Consider the following 20571-nt stretch of genomic DNA (forward strand, 5'->3'; position numbering starts at 1 on the left):
TACAGCAACTTGCAATGGGCCTGGTCTACAAGATACACTACACGACCAAGGTACCCATGTACATGTCAAAATACTTCCCAAAGGTCAGTGAATACCACGATCACAACACCAGAGGGAGCTCCACAAATCATGTTAAACCCAGATTCGGCTCAAACAAGGGACTAAACACGTTTAGCAATTATGCCACATCAATGTGGAACGCCCTACCCAAAGCTGTAAAGGAATGTGAATCACTACCCACTTTCAAAAACACTCTCAAAGAACACCTACGGGAGACTGCAATTTGAAACTGGTCCCTACAAATGTCCTAACCCAGTTGTACAGTAAATGACCAAGTATGGCTTTGTCAGTATTCCAATGTACAGTGTCCCCCACCCACCCCCTACCCAACCCCCCCCCCCCCCCACATCCAATGTACAGTACCCCCCCACCCACCCCACCTACCCAACCTCCTCCAATGTTCAGTTTCTACGTCAAATGTATATACACTCTTTTCTGGACACTTTTTGTATCACAAACAGTACTGTATTTGCAAATCTGGTATGTCATAAATGTATAGATGTAGCAGTACTGTCTATCTGTATGTCGTGTGTGTCATATATGTTATGATGAATTGAAAATGGGGGACCCTGATGTAAACAAGACGAAAGTCTTTTTCTGGTCTGCATCCCCTTAACAATTGTATCTATTGAGCTGTACTGTACCCATTCTGCAATCTGTTAATAAAGTTTTCAATCAATCAATCAATAAGATGGTAGAAATGGTTCTTTACCACATCGTAGACGGGCCAGTCCGGTGTCTGGGCCTCGCAGAAGCCGCTATCAGAGGAGTTGCCCATGGCGACAGATGTGTTCTGGCAGGAACAGGGGAAGAGCAGCTGGGAGCTGTTGATGATCACCATGTTCCCGTGCCAGTCCATACGCCCACTCCAGCCACAGCACCCCATCTGGTGAGGAGGCAACATTATTACAGTCACTATTGATATTGTGAGTAAAGAGATTTGGAGACCAGAAAAGGGTCACAGGCAAATAAAATGGTGGCTGTCTGGTGTATGTGTGTGTGACTGTGTGTGTGTGTGGGGGGGGGGCATTACGCACATAGATATCTATAGAACACTAGATAGCTTAAGGCGGAGTCACCAGCGTCACTGAACCGCCGCCATCTTGCTCCAGTTAGCCTTGAGTGAGAGTGAGTGAGCTGCACAGACAAAAATACTCATAACTCGCTGAAATATTGACGGATTTACAAACGGGTTGGTTTGCTATAAACATCAAAGATGTAGTTATGATACTGCATACTTATAAAAAAAAAAATTTAAAGATGTTTTTTTTTACAAACCGCTTGAATCATAGCCACGTTAATAATGCTTGTAATAAACCAAACCGTTTGTAAATCCGTCAATATTTCAGCGAGTTATGAGTATTTTTGTCTGTGCAGCTCACTCACTCTCACTCAAGGCTAACTGGAGCAAGATGGCGGCGGTTCAGTGACGTCGCTCTCCATTGGCCGGCAGCGCGGGCAAGCTATCTAGTGTTCTATAGATATCTATGATTACGCATGCATACTGTAATGATAAGAGCTACAATTACTCCTGACCACTAGATGGCAACAGCTAGTGCTCTTACCTGTAAGCTACACCTGTATAAAAGGAAACTGTCAGCCATTTTGAAACGCACATGTACTGTGCAGGTGATTCATGGAGACTTCAATAAAGAAGTATGTTTGCTGAACCCAACGTTTCTTCATAAGAAACATTACACATACTACGTCATAGACACTCTGTGATTATGACGTTACTAGAGCTCACTTGTGCCCCCCCCCCACCCCACCTACCAAACCCCCCCACCTACCCAACCTCCTCCAATGTACAGTTTCTTCCCCCTCAAATATATATACTCTCTTTTTGTACTCATAAACAGTACTGTATATTTGTAGATCTGGTATGTCATAAATATCTAGATGTAACAGTACTGTCTATCTGTATGTCATGTATGTCACGTATGTCATATATGTTATGATGAATTGAAAATGGGGGACCCTGATGTAAACAAGACGAAAGTCTTTCTCTGGTCTGCATCGCCTTAACAATTGTATGTATTGAGCTGTACTGTATTGTACCCATTCTGCAATCTGTTAATAAAATGTTTCAATCAATCAAGAAATAAGCCTAAGAATAAAATAATAATAAAATAAAATACGGTCCGGGATTCACATTTCCTATGTAATGTATGTACATTCTAATATAAATATTCAGTAAAAAAAAATACAGAGATCTACATTAAGTGTACTGTAAGTGTAATATTGACAATGTTGTTTTAAAAGTAAAAGTCCAGGAAGATGGTAACTGTCACTCTGTACTCAGTGATGCAGTGAGGCACAGTGATGCATTGTAAAGTCTGATGGCTGTCGGAATGAAGGACTTCCTGTGCCGTTCAGAGTGTTAGTCTAGCACTGAACATGCTCCTCCTGTCAGCCAAGTCTGCGTATAGTGGGTGGGAGGGGTTGTCCCTGATGACATGGAGCTTAGCAAGGCTCCTCCTCTCCGCCACCACCGCTAGAGAGTACAGCTCCACCCCTACCACGCTACTGGCCTTCCTGACCAGCTTATCCAGCCTGTTTGCGTCCCCCGCTCTCAGTCCGCTGTTACTTTCCCCAACTTTTGAATAAAGACGGCTTTCCGCGGACATAAAGCGGAACCTTGGTTTGTGTTTTCCACTCACTGTACGCTGGATGAAGTCCCAGGCCTGCTCCGTGGTGGTGTTCTTGCCGGGGTAGGCGCTCAGGACCTCGGTCACGACTTTGGACATCTCCTCATTTATCTGAGACAAAAAGAGAGACGGGGAGGGTGGGGGGCATAAGTCTACCAACTCAGATACAGTGAGGAGGAGAAGGTCAGAGTGCCCTTGCAGTCCTGTGAAGCTTAATGGGTGGAGTGATTGGCATTAATAATGCCACAGGTTATGGGTTAAATTCCCACCAGGGGCCAAGCGCTAGGAGTAGTACTGGTTCTAGGGAAGCGCTATAGAAATGCAGTGATTCATTACTCATTCTCTACAGCAGGACAGACCTAGAGGTCCTTCAAAGTTCTTACAAATTTGCACTAGTTTCAAGTTTCAAGTTTCTTTAATAGTTGTCATACAGAAGTACAGAATACTTTTGTACAAAATGCTTCTTACTGTTGCGCTCCAGAGACTGTGCATGACAAGATAAGTATGAAATAAAAACATAGTAAAAATTAGAAGAAAAAAAAGAGGTCACAGTGTTCAGTTTAGACATATGTACAATGTTCGTAGACGTAGTTACCATACAATATACAATACTGTGCAGTGTACTAATATACAATACTATATAGTGCAAGGCATAAATGGACGAGGTGCAGTTTAGGTACAATTCACAGTAGGTGTACGAGTTGTAGTGCAAATCCTTTATCAATAAATATAAAGTGTAAGTGTGTTTGTGTGATCTAAAGTGTGGAGAGTGGGTGCTGCAGTGTGTTGTTTGTTTGAGTGAGTGTGTGTGTGCGTGTGGGTGTGTGTGCTGTGTGCATTTGATGGTTGTTGCATAGTGATTATTGTTCGTTTAGCGATTATTGTTCGTTTAGCAGCCTGATGGCCTGGGGATAGAAGCTCCTTCTGAGTCTTTCTGTGCTCGCCATAAGACTCCGGTATCGCTTGCCTGACGGCAGCAGTTCAAAGAGGCAGTTGTTCGGGTGGCTCGAGTCCTTAATAATTCTCTTAGCCTTCCCCTTGCACCGCTTGTTGTAAATGTTCTGGAGGGTGGGAAGCCCCCCTCTAATTGTGCGTTCGGCTGAACGTGTCACTCTTTGTAGTCTGCTACGGTCTTGTGCAGTGCTATTCCCAAACCAGGAGGTGATGTTGCCGGTCAGGATGCTCTCTATTGTACATGAGTAGAAGTTCCTAAGGATCTTCTGACTGACTTGGAACTTCCTTAGGCGCCTGAGGAAGTAGAGGCGTTGTCGTGCCTTCTTCACAACACTGTCAATGTGTGTGGTCCATGTCAAGTCCTCGGATATGTGGGCTCCGAGGTACTTGAAACTGTTCACTCTCTCAACTGGTGCCCCGTCGATGCTGAGGGGGCTGTAGTCCTTGACCCCCGACCTCCTGAAGTCCACAATCATCTCTTTTGTTTTGCTGACGTTCAGGGAGAGGCAGTTCTCCTGACACCACTGTGACAGGTTCTCTACCTCTTCCAGGTAGGCCCTTTCGTCGTTGGCAGAGATCAGGCCCACCACTACTGTGTCATCAGCAAATTTGATGATGGTGTTGTTGTTCCGCTGTGCTACGCAGTCATGTGTGTACAGGGAGTAGAGGAGGGGGCTCAGAACACAGCCCTGGGGGGCCCCTATGTTGAGCGTGATGGATGAGGAGGTGCAGTTGCCGGCTCTTACCACCTGGGGTCTGCCCGTCAGGAAGTCCAGGACCCACTGGCACAGGTCATAGTTCAAGCCCAGGTCCCTGAGCTTGGCTATGAGTTTGGAGGGGACTATGGTATGGACTCTTCTACTTAATTTTTGCCTTTCGTTTTTTGTATATTTTGTATAGTGTTTGGTCTTTTACTCTTTTACCTTTTGACTGTATGAAGCAAAATCTCAAGAGGGTCATAGAGAACCAAGCGTTTCACTACATGTCACTGTGACAAATAAAACAAAACTTTAAACTTGAACTTCAGTGCCTTGCCACAGATTAACTGAATGAGAAACGAAAAACATTCACATTGACCACCTACCTAAACATTCACATTGACCACCTACCTAAACACTCAAGATTGACCACCTAGCCACCCAGCCTCCCACAATCCCATTCAGATGAAGACCCACAAAAGCGTTTTCAGTGATATTACGCCACCAAAGCCAGACCAGGCCGCATTTCCCTGCTCCCCGTAGCAGCTTCCAGGTGTGTGAGCAGTGAGCACTGAGGTGCAGACGCAGGATTAAGCTCATGTTTGACAGTTGCTAAAACATCGCCATCCAACCGACCAGACCCCTCCTCACCCAGTACACTTCGGAACATTACGTCGTCGAGGACACTCTGGCCCTGCCTGCCCCCGAGCGGATCTCTCTCCCAATATAGTGAAAAAGCAGATGCCCTCATGTTTAAGTGTACGAGAAGAGCAACGTAACAGGCCTTGAAACTCGACTTGGCACGGAGACCCCAGCCGGTTTCTGGGTCCAAGAGCTTCCAGTGAGCGTTCGGAGAAAAAGTAAGCAGGCATAGTGTTTTCCTGGCTGCGCTCTGGAGAATTGAATTCCTGCTTCTTCTTCTTCTTCTTCTTTTTTTTTTTGGGTTGCAACAGTTTATCCCGGTCTCTCTTCCACAGCGTATCTCCTCAGGGAGACAAGCCGCTCGGATCGCTGAGGAAACGCGAGACGAAACCTCTGCTGGTCTCGTCTCTCAGACACACGTTTTAGTTTCAGTCTGCAAGGAACACTTGCTCGTTCTCTCTCTCGATTCTGTGGTTCTCGTCTAGTTGGAAGTGTTTTGAACATGTATATTTGTGTCTGTATGCGCGCACCTGTGAGCGTGAATACTGTACTAATGTGGTCTATGTATTGTATAGTTTGTATAGATAGAATATACGTTGTGCACTCTGTTTAGTTTATATTTTGTTTATAGCTTATTTAGTTTATAGTTTACATTTATAGTTATAGCTTATGGTTATAGTTTGTATAGATAGAATATACGTTGTGCACTCTGTTTAGTTTATATTTTGTTTATAGCTTATTTAGTTTATAGTTTACATTTATAGTTATAGCTTATGGTTGTAGTTTGTGTATAGATAGAATATATGTTGTGTACTATGTTTATTTTATAGTTTTAGTTTATAGTTTGTTTATAGTTTATTTAGTTTATGGTTATAGTTTGTATAGATAGAATATAATGTTGTGTACTACGTTTACAAATATACTACGGTTGAGGAGCCGGGGGAAAACAAGCATCTCACGGACATCACATGAATGTATGTACATTTAAAAAAGCTGTGACAATAAAATAATCAGAATCTGATCTGAATGTAAGGCTTGTGTGTGTGGACGTGAGAGAGAGAGAGACACAGAAAGAGAGAGACACACACAGGGAGAGAGAGGGACACACAGGGAGAGAGAGAGAGAGAGAGAGAGAGAGAGACAGACAGACAGACAGACAGACAGACAGACAGACAGACAGACAGACAGACAGACAGACAGACAGACAGACAGACAGACAGACTGTGAGTGAGAGAGGGAGACAGAGAGAGAAAGGGTGACAGACACATCCGTTTCTAGTTTATATTGAGTCTTAAAATCATATTTTTACCAAACATGAAAGGAGATAAGGAGAAATAATTTCGACTTGCTTCACATTCACACTGAATGAGCTTGTCTAATGAAACTCCTTGAAACAAGTGATGATATCTTAATCAGGCAGGTCCTTTTGTTTCATGATGATTTTGTTTGTTTAGAGGAAATCCTTGTATTGGAAAGAATACCTCGCTCGCATTGGCAATTCTTGTCACTTGTTTCAAGAAAGAAACACAAGATTGAATTAGTTCTTCAAACTGATTATTTCGCAGTACAGCCTAATGGGCTTCCTGAACCATGATAATTCTAACCATCCCGACTAATATTTAGCCCTGCTAAGTATTCCATCCTGTAAATATTCAACAATGTATTGTTATTTTTATTCTAATTAGTGTATATACTTGACCACATCATGCACAGTTGTACAGCCCTAGCCTATTTTATAATTCTATTCTATTCTATTGTGCTTCCATGTTAATTTAATTTATATACCATTTTATTTTATTCCACCTTTTTATTTTTTTATTCTACCATAATTGTCTGTCGTCAATGTCGCACCAAAAACAACCAAACCATTAAACCTGAATAATGCTTCAGGCTAAACACCAGGTGGCGCTATAACACCATGTGCTGCACCATCATCATCATCATCGTCACTTTGCTACGATTATCACAACCATATCGTACACAACAATGCATTCCTATATAATTTCATTTCATTTTTATTTATTCGGAATTGTTACAGTCCAACAGTACATATAGTTCACTTAATATGATCCACTAAATTCCATGGCCGAAAGGAACAGGAAGAAGGAAACTCTTATTGTACCTGCCCCTACAGACTGTTCATAGTGCAATGTTTACCTAATCAAAATGTACATACTTATTTTGCAGAAATGGAAACATCAACACAATTAAATTAACATAAATAAATACATTGTGTACATTTGTGTATCCATCAGTTAAATTGCATATTTACTGAGGTTCATTCATTTATACACACACGCATTTATCTATATAATGTATTATTCTATATTGTACTTCTATATAATTGTATTATTTTAATTGTATTATACTATAACTAAATCATACTATTTATACTACACTATATTATATTGGTATACAGTATTATACAATATTTTTATATATTTTAGGAGACAGTATGCACTGAAAGCCCCTGGTAAAAAAAAAACACAGAACAACCTTTCCATCACCTGTGCTTCAAGCCGGTTTCTGGAAAATCATGCATACCTTTAGTAGTATGCATGTAAAGTGCATACCTTTTCTCTTGGTGACATGTTATGACAAATAACAGGTGAGATCAGGACACAGCGGAAAGCGAGGCGTGTCTGGATGACGGGCGTGTTGTTGAATTCCAATTGTTTTAAATCATCGGTCCTGTTGACATCAATGTTTGCCTTCCCAGAGGAGACACCCAAGAGGCATAATAGATCGAAACTCCCTTGATTCAGCCATCAGATTTATCACTGGTGATCGCTATGGTGCTCACCACTGTATCTTATATGTTAAGGTTGGATGCTTCTCTCTGGCAGAAAGACGTGCATTGGCATCGGTTTTCTATATAGATTCCATAATTGCAGATTGTCCAAATTACATCACTTCATTATTGGAATGGACCTCTGGACCCCATTGAACACAATCCAATGATTGGCTCACACTTAAAGTGCCTAGAGTTTGTACTGAACTTGGTACATCCGCCTTTGGCTTCTGTGCCCCTGAAATACCCTGCAGAACACATTGAAACAAGGCACTCTAGTGTCTATGGGTCGATTTAAAACCTTGGTGACAAAGAAAGAAATGAAAGATTTTTAAATTAGTTTTAATGTCTACTGTTATTAGAAATGAATGATGCAATGTGATGATCTATGAATGTAATTATTTGACAACGTTTAACACAATCTGCGCCCCCCCCCCCCCCCCCCCCCCCCAGTTCCGATGGATGGAACAGTTTGGTACCGGTTCTCGATTCCCAGAATCCTTAGAAATGAGAAGAAGTGACATCACTCACCAAGTCTTTCTGGAAGTAGATGAGCGCCCCGGCGACCACCTGGCCGATGAGGATCAGCAGGAGGCAAGTGAAGTACTGAGGAGGAAGGAGAAAAGGACTGTGACCTCTGACCTCTGACACATGACATCATCAAACCCCACTGACATTACCGACAACGGGCGAGATGCCATGGCGAAGAGAATTAACACACGCAACGCTGCATTGCCGGGAAACAAACCCCCAACCACTGACATCCTGAGGAAATAGGGTTTGCACACATATCACCTCTGTATGTTGTATTGCACCCACACAGGAAGCACGCTGGAACACTGTAGTCACTTGAGTTTCTTGAAGATAGTCTCTTGTTACTAATGTTACGTTACCTAACATGATCATATTTAGCAAGCGTAGTGCAGCTCATTGTTGAGAGTCACAGCCATCGTGACCCCGTAATTGCCATCTCGACCCCCGTACAGACGCTATTAAGACAGTGGAAAGTGACCGACCAAGATGACAGAGGCGGTGTTGAAGTGCCACGAAGTGACCCTTTTTATTATTCTCCCCGTCAATTGTATGATGTAAAGGATTAAGCACATGTTTATTGTATATATCCGTTTTAAATCTAAGCATATGTTTATTGTATATATCTGTTTTAAATCTAGGTGTACACTGTGTCTGGGCTGGGCTGCACAGTCAAGAGTGGAAAGTCTTCCTCGTCTTCTTATCTTACTGTTAGTGGAGCTAGGAATGTGGCCTTGGAGACAGCTCCGAACAGAGGAGCCTGCAGAGTTAACCCTTGCAGTTAGGAGGCAGAGAACTATTATACATTATAATACAAAAATATACATACATATTATACTTTAAACTACAAAATACATATATGATGTGTGGGCATATCAATCAGTGTTTAAGTATATGAGTATTGAATTGTACATGTATATATATGCTATATCTGTTTTCTGTATAATTTGGACCATTGCAGACATGCATACATGTTTAAGTGACGTAATGGGTTTTTTCCCAAAAGAAGTAATCCGTTACTTCCCCAGTTACTGTAACAACTAGAAGGGGACCTATTTGTACACTCAAGTAGATTTACTAAGGACAGACTTGTCAAATAAATCTTCCTTGTTATAAATAAAATATAGATCTCGCAACCTCTACCAATGATCAACATCTTGCCGGAGGGGGTCGGGACGAGCAAACGGTATAACAGGTCTCTTGATACAACTCTTTTAGATTCACTGGGGTTTGAGTGTCACGGCATTGCAGGACGCTGTTTGATGTCAGACGAGCAGACCACTGAGTGATGGGCTTATCAAACTGACCTGATATACTGGGGCTTAATACAATCATCCTGTGTACTTCATAAAGTATAGTGTAGCTCGTCCTGTGTACTTCATAAAGCATAGTGTAGCTCGTCCTGTGTACTTCATAAAGCATAGTGTAGCTGTGTACTTCATAAAGCATAGTGTAGCTGTGTACTTCATAAAGCATAGTGTAGCTGTGTACTTCATAAAGCATAGTGTAGCTCGTCCTGTGTACTTCATAAAGCATAGTGTAGCTGTGTACTTCATAAAGCATAGTGTAGCTGTGTACTTCATAAAACATAGTGTAGCTCGTCCTGTGTACTTCATAAAGCATAGTGTAGCTGTGTACTTCATAAAGCATAGTGTAGCTGTGTACTTCATAAAGCATAGTGTAGCTGTGTACTTCATAAAGCATAGTGTAGCTGTGTACTTCATAAAGCATAGTGTAGCTGTGTACTTCATAAAGCATAGTGTAGCTGTGTACTTCATAAAGCATAGTGTAGCTCATCCTGTGTGCTTGTTGCCTCACTTATCGATTTTGTTCGCCTTCTGTTTCTCGCTGGTACCGCCTCAACATTTCCCTCCCGTTCCTCTTCATTGTTGGCGTTAAGTGGTAAGTGGGGAATGTCGTATAAAGGGACGTCTGTTTCACCGTTACTGAGGTCTACTGCCAGCAGGTGATGTCACTGCCAGAAAATGTCACTCGCCCTCTTCTCTCGTCACAGGTCAGTGCAGGTAGTCCATGCATTCAGTAAGCCATGGTTGCAACGTGCAACACACACAATGCATTATTCACTCAAGTCAATTCTTCATTTATTTTTTTAAACCGGCTGTTGTTGACATTGACATTTTACAAAGAGCTTTCTAAACCACACAATAAAATATGCAAAGGTGATATGTGTGTGATACAGTATGTGTGTGATATGTGTGATGTGTCTGTGAAATGCGTGATGTGTGATATATGTGTGTGATATGATCTTTTTCTTTCTTTCTTTGGAACGCAACAAGGATAAAGCTAAGACGCTTTGCATTGTACGCTTTGCATTGTGGGCTAAATTAGGAGGACTTAACGACGCCAAGCATGGGGAAGTCATACTTTATACATACAGTCCCCCATTTGGGGACAATGTGTCCGTCCAGCGTGGGTCAAGACATCCCCAAGCAACTGGTTTTGTAGTTTGAAATGTGTCCCTGGGTTTTATGGTCAAGCCAGGAATGAACACACAGACGCAGACACAGAGACACACACACACACACACACACTAACTCACCAAGCCCAGCAGACAGCGGACCTCGTAGATGACCCCCAGGCAGCCCAGGAAGCCCATGAGCATAGAGAAACCTCCCACTCCAATCAGGATGTAGGAAGCCACCTTCAGAGACGTGGAGGATTCCTCTGTAGAAGAACACCAGCACAATATACGTAGATTAGGTGATGATAGGTATAGCAACGCATCTAGCCCAACACGCTAGATCAATCGCTATCACATTTTGGTTACCTTAACATTAGGGATGCTCGATATTGGCTTTTTTACCGATACCGATATACCGATATTGTCCAACTCTTAATTTCCGATACCGATATCAACCGTTACCGATATATGCAGGGTCCCCCCCCCCCAAAAAACTGAATAATTTCAGGTAATTAACATTATATATCTCTTGTTGTGGAATTAACACAACATTATGCATACTTTTGACAATAAATTAAATCAGAATTAGTTCTTACTTGCTTGCCTGGGTAAATAAAGGTTACAGAAATGCAAAAAAGAAAAAGAAAAAAAAATTTAAAACAGATACCGATATTTTCCGATATCACATTTTTATGCCGATATCGGCCGATAATATCGGTAGGCCGATAATATCGGACATCCCTACTTAACATATTTAGTGTAAGAGTGTAATAATACTGGACAAAGAGGGAGCCTTTTCCACAAATATACAGGTGCTTAATCTCAATCAATTAGAATATCGAGGAAAAGTAATTTATTTCAGTAATTCCAATTCAAAAAGTTTAATTCATATATATAGATTCATTACACACAGCGTGAAATATGTCAAGCCTTTCTTTCTTTACATTTTGATGATTATACAGCTTACAGCTAATGAAAACCCAATATTCAGTATCTGAGAACATTTTAATATTACATAAGAACCAATAAAAAAATATATATATATATATTACAGAACTTTCGACCTACTGAAAAGTATATGCACTCAATACTTGGTCAGGGCTCCTTTTGCATTAAAGGAACACGTCGACTTTTTGGGAAATTCTCAAAAAGTTGGCGTGTTGCCGTGTTCCTTTAATCAATGTGGTGTGGCATGGATATCTTTATTTACAATATATATTCTTCAATATTCTAATTTATTGAGATGCTCCTGTATATATATATATATATATATATATATATATATATATATATATATATATTACTGTCCCGTCTCTAGGGTCTTTGGAAAGAACTAGGGCTGACCCCTATTAATCGATTAGTGGACTAATCGGTCGAAAGGAGCCGTAGTCGACTGGCCAACCTCTTAGTCGAATATAATAAAAAAATATATATAAATTAAATATTATTATTTTTTTTAATAATTTTTTCCAAAAGAAAAGAGGCCTAGAAGCGTGGCTAACGCTAATGGCACGCATACCAGAGGCTAACTGCCTACGAAAACAGGCACAGAGGCACTGAAAGAGGATTTCACCCATCTAATGAACACACTAGACTAGACAAATATCAAGATGTATCCATCAGTGGACCAATTGCATGCTTTTGCAGAGGACAAGAAGCCTTCAGTCGACTCCTTCAGACATTAAGAACCCCCCACAGCCCAAATGGAATGATAAATAAAAAAATAAAAAAATAAAAATATTATACATTTTTTTCTTTTTTTTAAGTCGACCAATAGTCGACTAACGGCAAATTTACAACAATAAATAACAATGTTCAGAATAAATAACAATGTTGAAATTGAGAAGTTTGGACCTATTTTTTTACAACTGAAATAAAAAAAAGGTTTTATTATTACAGAGAGTAAAGTACAGAAAGATTTTACAGTTTGGTACCGATACTGAATTCCAGGAACTCGTACCGGTACCGTTTTGTGGATGCTTCTATATCCAAAGCCCTATGCCAGCATTCTTTTTAAGCATGGGTGCAATCAAACCGCCAAGGCTTGTTGTCACATGCCTTTCTCCATATCCCTTTCACTGCCACACGACAAAGGGTTAACCCTTTCACTACCACACTACAGACTGTTAACCGCCGTCTGTAGTGTGGTAGTGAAAGGTTAACCTTCTGTAGTGTGGTAGTGAAAGGTTAACCTTCTGTAGTGTGGTAGTGAAAGGTTAACCTTCTGTAGTGTGGTAGTGAAAGGTTAACCTTCTGTAGTGTGGTAGTGAAAGGGATATTGCAGCTGTGTAATTGGGACTTGCGGTATTATTGCGATATTTAATTTGTGTCCCGTTTTTGACAAAGATATCTATATGCGCTTATATACATATTAGTTTCATCCCTTCAAGTTAAGTTGGTTGAACTTTATTATGAATTGTATTGATAAAATCAACACAAAGCCGTGGGCGGCTAGGTGGTGTAGTGGGCAAGGCACTCGCCACCAGTGTGGAGACGCTAGGATTCGCGTGTTCGAATCCAGCTCTCCACATTGTTTTCAGTTTAGCTGGTCGTCCGCAGTAATACACATTGGCCGTATTACGGGGAGGGAAAACTGAAGGGTGGGGATCGAACGTTGTGAACAAGCGACTCCTACAAGTCGGTTGGTGCGCCTGCGCAGTAGAATCAGGAAGTGTCGGGGGCAGCGTGAGCCTCCCACGCGTTACTCCTCGACACTGAGAGGTCGAGCTGCGCAGGTGAAAAGATGCGACTGCTGTTACCTCAAGTACCGGAGGGGACTTGTGCTATGTATGACTTAGTCCACATTGCAGCCGGCTTGTGGGAGGCAAGAAACAGCGTTCGTGACAGGGGAGGGTTGAATTGGATGATACGAAATTGGGATGGGAGAAAATATAGAAAAATGGGAGAAAAAGTGGATAAATAAAAAAAAAAAAAAAATCAACACAAAGCCCTTGGTTGTAATTAGGGCCAGCCCTAGCAGCACATTCAGTGCCCTATAGGCAAGCTTCACCACGGCTACAGCACTTTGTTAAACACGCAACACATACTCCACTCTCCATTCATCCATTCAGATATAGTATAGCCCATCTGCAAACAATTGAGCACAATAAATATCCTTCTATAAATGTCCTTGGCTCAAGAAGAGCATTCCACACACACACACACACACACACACACACACACACACACACACACACACACACACACACACACACACAGTGTCTTTCACTTTGTAACATATTCTTCTACAGCCATATCATCTGTCATGGAAACAGTTCTTATTGGAGCAGAGCTCTGAACTCCGGCCCTGTGAGATACAGAGTAGTAGTTACTCTGAGGAGTCGGACAAAGTGTGCATGGAGATAATGTGGAGAGGCAGATAAGTGTGTGTCTGTGTGTGCATGTGAAGGGTTCTGTGTGTGTGTGTGTGTGTGTGTGCGCGCGCATGTGAATGGTTCTGTGTGTGTGTGTGTGCGCATGTGTAAATTTGAATTTGTTTGCAGGTGTGTAAGTATATCTGAAATGATATGTGTGTGAGTGTGTGTGTGTGTGTGTGTGTGTGTGTGTGTGTGTGTCTGTGTGTGTGTGTGCACATGAGTGTGAGTGTACCCAAGTGTATCTGCAATGTGTGTTGCACATGCACTGTCAAACATTCCAGAGTGAGATGTGCGTCCTGTGAGGCTTCAGAAGTCAAAATGAAACCCAATGACATCCCATTCCAGTTAAATATTCAGTGGGGTAGTACTGCTTTGTGTGGTGGACTTCATTTGTAAGCAATATAAAAAACGTAATGTACACAGAGCAGAACGAAAATGAGGAAGAGTAAGATATTATATTGATGGTGCAGCTAAGGTAAATGATACGGATGCCCCATTGTGTTACATTATGAAGAACAACCACGATATGGAAAAGGTAGTCCCCCAGTTATCGTAAGATAACAGTCTGGTCGCCACATGGGTGTGAGGGAGGGATGACCCGTTCTGGTCCTAGTGGGGTAGTTATACTCTGTTACTTTGTGTTTATTACTGTAATGTCAGTTGATAATTTTTCAATAATGTAAGAATCTGAACTCACAGGATATGTTATTGTGGTCATGTTGCAATGTAATAATTAATTATGCAAAAATAACCAAATATGCAGTGATAGAAATGGTTTTCATCGTCATGTGACGGCAGTATTGTCATAGTATACGATCAATTTAGAATGCAAGGCAGGAAATTCCCCAATTGCTCAGCAGAGCAGGAGGCCATTTCATTTGGTTCATGAAACAGACCTCCATCATGAGGTCTAAGACTCTCACTCTTCACTTCAAAGACCAAAGATCTGCTTTTCCTAAATAATCCTGCCTCTACATTCTGAAACAGGGAAACTATATTAAACAAATCTGCAAATACTGTTATAAGTATGCTCTTAAAATGTCTAAATTGTCTCCATCTATTCAGTTTTTACCTGGCATTTAACATCTTGCCTAGGGACTGCAGTTGAAAACTAGCTACCCAGCTAACACTGGCATATTTACAGTGGTGGTACTTTGTCTCATTACTGTTGAATAATATGCACTGTCCCTATTCAAATACACGTAATAAAAAAAAAAAAATGGTCTCCGTCTCCTCGTGTGGGTTTAAAACCCATGGGGGGAGGGGTTCACACATAAACAGATCACGCTCTGCACGTGTTGGAATGAGCACTTCACTGTGTTGATGACAGCCAGCAACGTGGCGTTTGAAAGATTACACGGCTTCGAGGAACCCTGGATATGCCTGGGGGGGTCATGAACCACACGCTGCTGCTTGCAGCTCAACGCCAAGACACAGGGAATGTAGGCGAGTTTATGATGGAAACTGAAGTAAACCTGAGGAGGGCAGAGGATATTAGTGGTATGTGTGTGTGTTTGTGTGTGTATATGTGTTTGTGTGTGTGTGTTTATATATGTGTGTATATGTATATGTGTGTGTGTATATGTGTATGACTGTGTGTAGGTGTATATGTGTGTGTGTTTATATGTGTGTGCGTGTATATGTGTGTATATGTATGTGTGTGAACCAGCACACACACACACACACACACACACACACACTAGAGCTGCCGCGATAACCGCATTACGCGGTATCGCTGTTGCATCACGCCCACCGCAGAGTTAGGCTGAATACCGCATCACCGCTGTTTTTTATAATAATAATAATAAAGTACCCTGCTCTCGTTGGGCTTGCGGCTGTGCAGATATACCCTACTCCTCTGTCGAGGTTCCAAGCGACCCTATTGGGTACCAGGAAAGTCACGTGAAACACTGCAGACCACTGATTGGTCAGAAGAGAGACGCGTCACACGTTGGAGCGTCCTGCAGTGTGTTACCACCAATCGGCAAGCGCGTATTAGGTTTTTACTTCCTGAATGTCAGCCATTGATCAGAGCTCACAACACGGCTAATACGTTAGCTCCCCGCCGGAGTGGATTACCGTCGCTCCTCAGGAGTACTAAATGAGGCATAATGATTTTACTGCAACGAATGTTATAATAAAAGCCCTTCGTTCTATACACTTGTCTGATTGAAAACTTTATTAACAGACCGCAGAATGGGCACAACTCGGCACGCTCTGAGCAAAGAAAGGAACCGAGATATGAATTGAGTAATGCTTGCCTTGCTATGGTCCGGTAAATACGCTGATGTTATTGAACGTGTAACTATATAACGTTAATGCCACAAAACGAATGCCTTTGTAATCATAAGTAGTAACGTTATAATAATAAGAAGAAGAAGAAAGGGTCGGGGGGGTAACTGCCGGGCGCGCCGCTACCACCCCTGCCCGCGACACAGAGTGAACGGCGCACGACCAGAGGGGAGACTTCGAATCCGTGTTTCACTTTCAATAACGAATGCGTGCTTGCCGAATCCCAAACAATATTCATGCTGCAAAGTCATCCTCTAAAGATAGACATTTAGACTAGAGGCAGGCTATATGCTATAAAGAGTAGACTACAATTTTTTTTTTTAAATGCATTCAAATTTTTTTTTTTTTGTGTGTGCGGTAATAACCGCAGCGGTAGGAAATATTTCACAAATTTGTGCGGTAAGGAAAACATCAATACCGCGGCAGCTCTAACACACACACACACACACACACACACACACACACACACACACACACACACACACACACACACACACACACACACACACACACACACACACACACACACACACACACACACACACACACACACACACACACACACACACACACACACACACACACACACACACACACACACACCTCCCAGCTGACTCCCCGTTCTGAACCACTGACTGTAAAATAAAACCCCATCTTCTTAACATATAATCAAATCTTGTATTAAGTCTCTTGAAAATAATAATAACACACAAAGGGATAATGGCTTATAGCAGACTTAATGATTTTAGAATATTTCAGATAACTATCCAGTTAGTATTTATACTGTAACGTTTGGCTACTTTAAGTCATTGAATGTAGAGAGAGAGAGAGAGAGAGAGAGAGAGAGAGAGAGAGAGAGAGAGAGAGAGAGAGAGAGAGAGAGAGAGAGAGAGAGAGAGAGAGGGGCGAGAACGCGCAAGAGAGCCAGCCCCCCCCCTCGGGTTTTGTTCTAGGTTTGCGTTTTGAGCGTCTAAGCTGCCGTAGGTGATGATGTCACACTCGAATGTAAACAGGAAGAGTTTAACACACGGAGATGGAAACTGGATGATATAAAGAAACAAATAACCAATAAATATGAAGTTATGTTTAAACTTCTGTTGTCAAGCGTTGTCAATATAACCCATCCCATTTCCTCACGAATGGAACTAGTGTTGTGGAGTCCGCTTTGAGCGTTTTCCAGGGTTAGCAGCTAACGCTAGTTAGCTTAGCATAGTCCTCATGGATAACTTGGTTAGCAGCTAACGTTAGCCCATTGCTTGTGTCAATTAAATTGCATGTCATTAAAGGTCCGCGCTGGTCATGTGTCTATAATGAAATGAGAGGACAGCTCTGCGCAAAAGCAAGTCTCATCTCAGCCGCGACGTAACAACATATACTCGATGTTCACGATATAGTAACTTACTACATCTCATGTAGAACAAGCCGCGATACATCGAGTATACTCGATATATCGCGTATACTCGATATATCGCCCAGCCCTACCCCAAGACCGGCAGAAAAAATCTGGGTGGGAACGTCAATCAATTACGCCACCATTGAAGTGCCCTCGAGCAAGGCATTTAACCCCAAACTGCTCCAATGGGCAGCTCCCACTCAAAACATAAACGGTAAAAATTAAATAAAATAAAAAGATCCTTCCTCCATCGCCAGGTACGTGCGCCCACATTTAAAATAAGATCACATTTAAATACTCAATACAAGATCACATCGCTTGTTTTGTGGCCACTTGTTGTTACAGGGAACAAACACACAACACACAACAACAACAACACCACCGACCGGCCGACTGACGTCACGTGTCACACCACGTCACACGCAACCAAAGCAGCTCATTGATTCAGCCCTGTGGTCATCTGGCAACCCTGACGACCCCGCCAGGCTCATGGCTCTGCCCGGGACACATCATGTGGTGACCCCGACAGGCTCATGGCTCTGCCTGTCCCATGATCTCCATCAATACGTCTTTATGTGACCAACACAGAGCTAAACTGTCCACTGTACTTCATCACCCTGCGGTCGAATGACCCGCCCTCCTCAACCTCCAGCCAATCACAACACAGAGCTAAACTCTCCACTGTACTTCATGTGTGTGTGTGTGTGTGTGTGTGTGTGTGTGTGTGTGTGTGTGTGTGTGTGTGTGTGTGTGTGTGTGTGTGTGTGTGTGTGAGTGTGCGTGTGCAGGGGTGGAGCTTCCTATAGGCCAGGGGTGGGCAATTATTTTCCCCAGGGGGCCAAATGAGCAACTGAAAATATTTTGGAGGGCCGGGCCAAAATTCCTAACTCAATTATGCATAATATACATTTTATTTCTATATAAAAAGCAGTAAATGGCATTGTTTTGACCGCTGGTAAGAGTGTATGTTATTATTTGGCAATTAAAAGGTGAGGTTAGCTTTCAAAAATATAATTTATTCAAATAGAATTTCCAAAATGATAAACAAAATGTGAAACATTTAACTCATTTTCAGTCACATTAATAACAAAGGGCATTTTGAGTTTCATATACTATTGAAACAAGGATCTTCTTAGCTTTCTAAAGACATCACATCATCTTTGTAGCCAAAATAAACAAGACATGTCACTGAACTGTGTAACTGTGTAAAGAAAAGTGTCCCAGTTTTGTAGCCTTTTTGACTTTACATGCCTATATTAAACATTTAATGTTTTCAGAACTGTGCAAAAAAAAAGAATGTGTCCCATTTCACTTGTTATATTTCCACATTTTATTGTTCTTCAGTTCTTTATTTTTTTACTGTGCAGAAAAAAAGAAAAGGTTCAAGTGTCCCATTTCACTTGTTATATTTCCACATTTTAGTGTTCTTCAGTTCTTTTTTTTTCATTCAGTGTGCGAAATCCAGTCTCTTTTGAGCTTTAACAAGTCCATCAAAGTCAGGTTGAATATCTGAGGTGGAGATGCGAAGTACAGCTGACAGATGTTCATCAGTGAGAGAGGATCTGTACCTGGATTTGGTAAACTTCATGACTGAGAATGTCTGTTCACATATGTATGTGGATCCAAAGAGAACCAACATCTTCTGAGCATGTCTTCTCATGTTTGGAAAGTTCTCCTCCTTGAGAGCAGAGTAGAACTCTAGCAGTGATGCTGACTTAAAGTGCTCTTTCAGTAGTGAATCAGACTGCAGGTCAATGAGTTCAAGCTGAACATCAGTGGGTGCACTATCAACACTGCAGGTAAAGGGAGAGGAAACCAGCTGCATTTCATCCTCAACCTTTTTGAAATCTTAAACGCCTTGAAAATTCATCATGCAGTGCTCCTAACATGGATGAGTACCTGTGCCGGTGATCAGCTGATGGTTTGACTTCTTTCAGGGTTTTCATGTGTTCGAGATTGTTGCTGCCTAGTTGCCTTGAAATTAATTGCAAATAAAAAAAAATGTAATCTACCTACCTCAGTTGTAAAATAAAAAATATATATATATTCAAATAACCACACTTTCGACAGTTTTCGGCTTGCCATTGCCCCTGCCCACAACAACTGCTTTGTTGTTGAATCAAGTAAAATCCTAGGTAAGCGTATATTGTGCGTGTGAACGTTGATATGAAAAGAAGAAATGTAAAAAAAATTTGTTTTCTAATTTTCATGTAATCTTTTGCGGGCCGGTCAGAATCATCCCCAATGAATAATTTCAGGTAATAACATTACATATCTCTTGTCGTGGAACTAACACAACATTATGCATACTTTTGACAATCAATAAAATAAGAATTTGTTCTTACTTGCTTGCCTGGGTAAATAAAGGTTAAATAAAAAAGAAATTGAGAAAAAAAAAAGTATATATATTTTTTTGAAAACAGATACTGATAATTTCCGATATTACATTTTAATGCGAATATCGGCCGATAATATCGGTAGGCCGTAATATCGGACATCCCTAATTTATATCTATTATTAATATTGTTTATTTTTTTTTAGCTGGGCAGACATTGTTGTGCCCCCTTCTATATCTGTAAGACTACAACCAATATTTTGACATACCATAACATTTATTTGGGGGGAGGGGTGAAGCTTGCCTAGGGCACCAAATGTGCTAGGTTCGGCCCTGTGCGCATGCGTGTGTGTGTGTGTGTGTGTGTGTGTGTGTGTGTGTGTGTGTGTGTGTGTGTGTGTGTGTGTGTGTGTGTGTGTGTGTGTGTG

General features: G+C 41.6%; 1 protein-coding gene across 2 annotated transcripts in view; it reads right to left on the reverse strand.

Moving 5' to 3' along the window:
* The window catches only part of LOC311247085 (CD82 antigen-like), an 86261-nt gene that overhangs the window by 4719 nt on the left and 60971 nt on the right, over nt 1-20571 (reverse strand). For both annotated transcript variants that reach the window (XM_084337396.1, XM_084337395.1), the window contains exons 4-7: nt 10885-11009; nt 8325-8399; nt 2721-2819; nt 773-946 (exon numbers count right to left, since the gene is read on the reverse strand). In XM_084337396.1, the coding sequence (XP_084193522.1) occupies nt 773-946; nt 2721-2819; nt 8325-8399; nt 10885-11009 (473 nt within the window). The remainder of the gene's footprint in view (nt 1-772; nt 947-2720; nt 2820-8324; nt 8400-10884; nt 11010-20571) is intronic.

Source organism: Notolepis coatsorum, assembly GCF_963971535.1.
Source record: "Notolepis coatsorum genome assembly, chromosome: 20".
Taxonomy (NCBI): Eukaryota; Metazoa; Chordata; class Actinopteri; order Aulopiformes; family Paralepididae; genus Notolepis; species Notolepis coatsorum.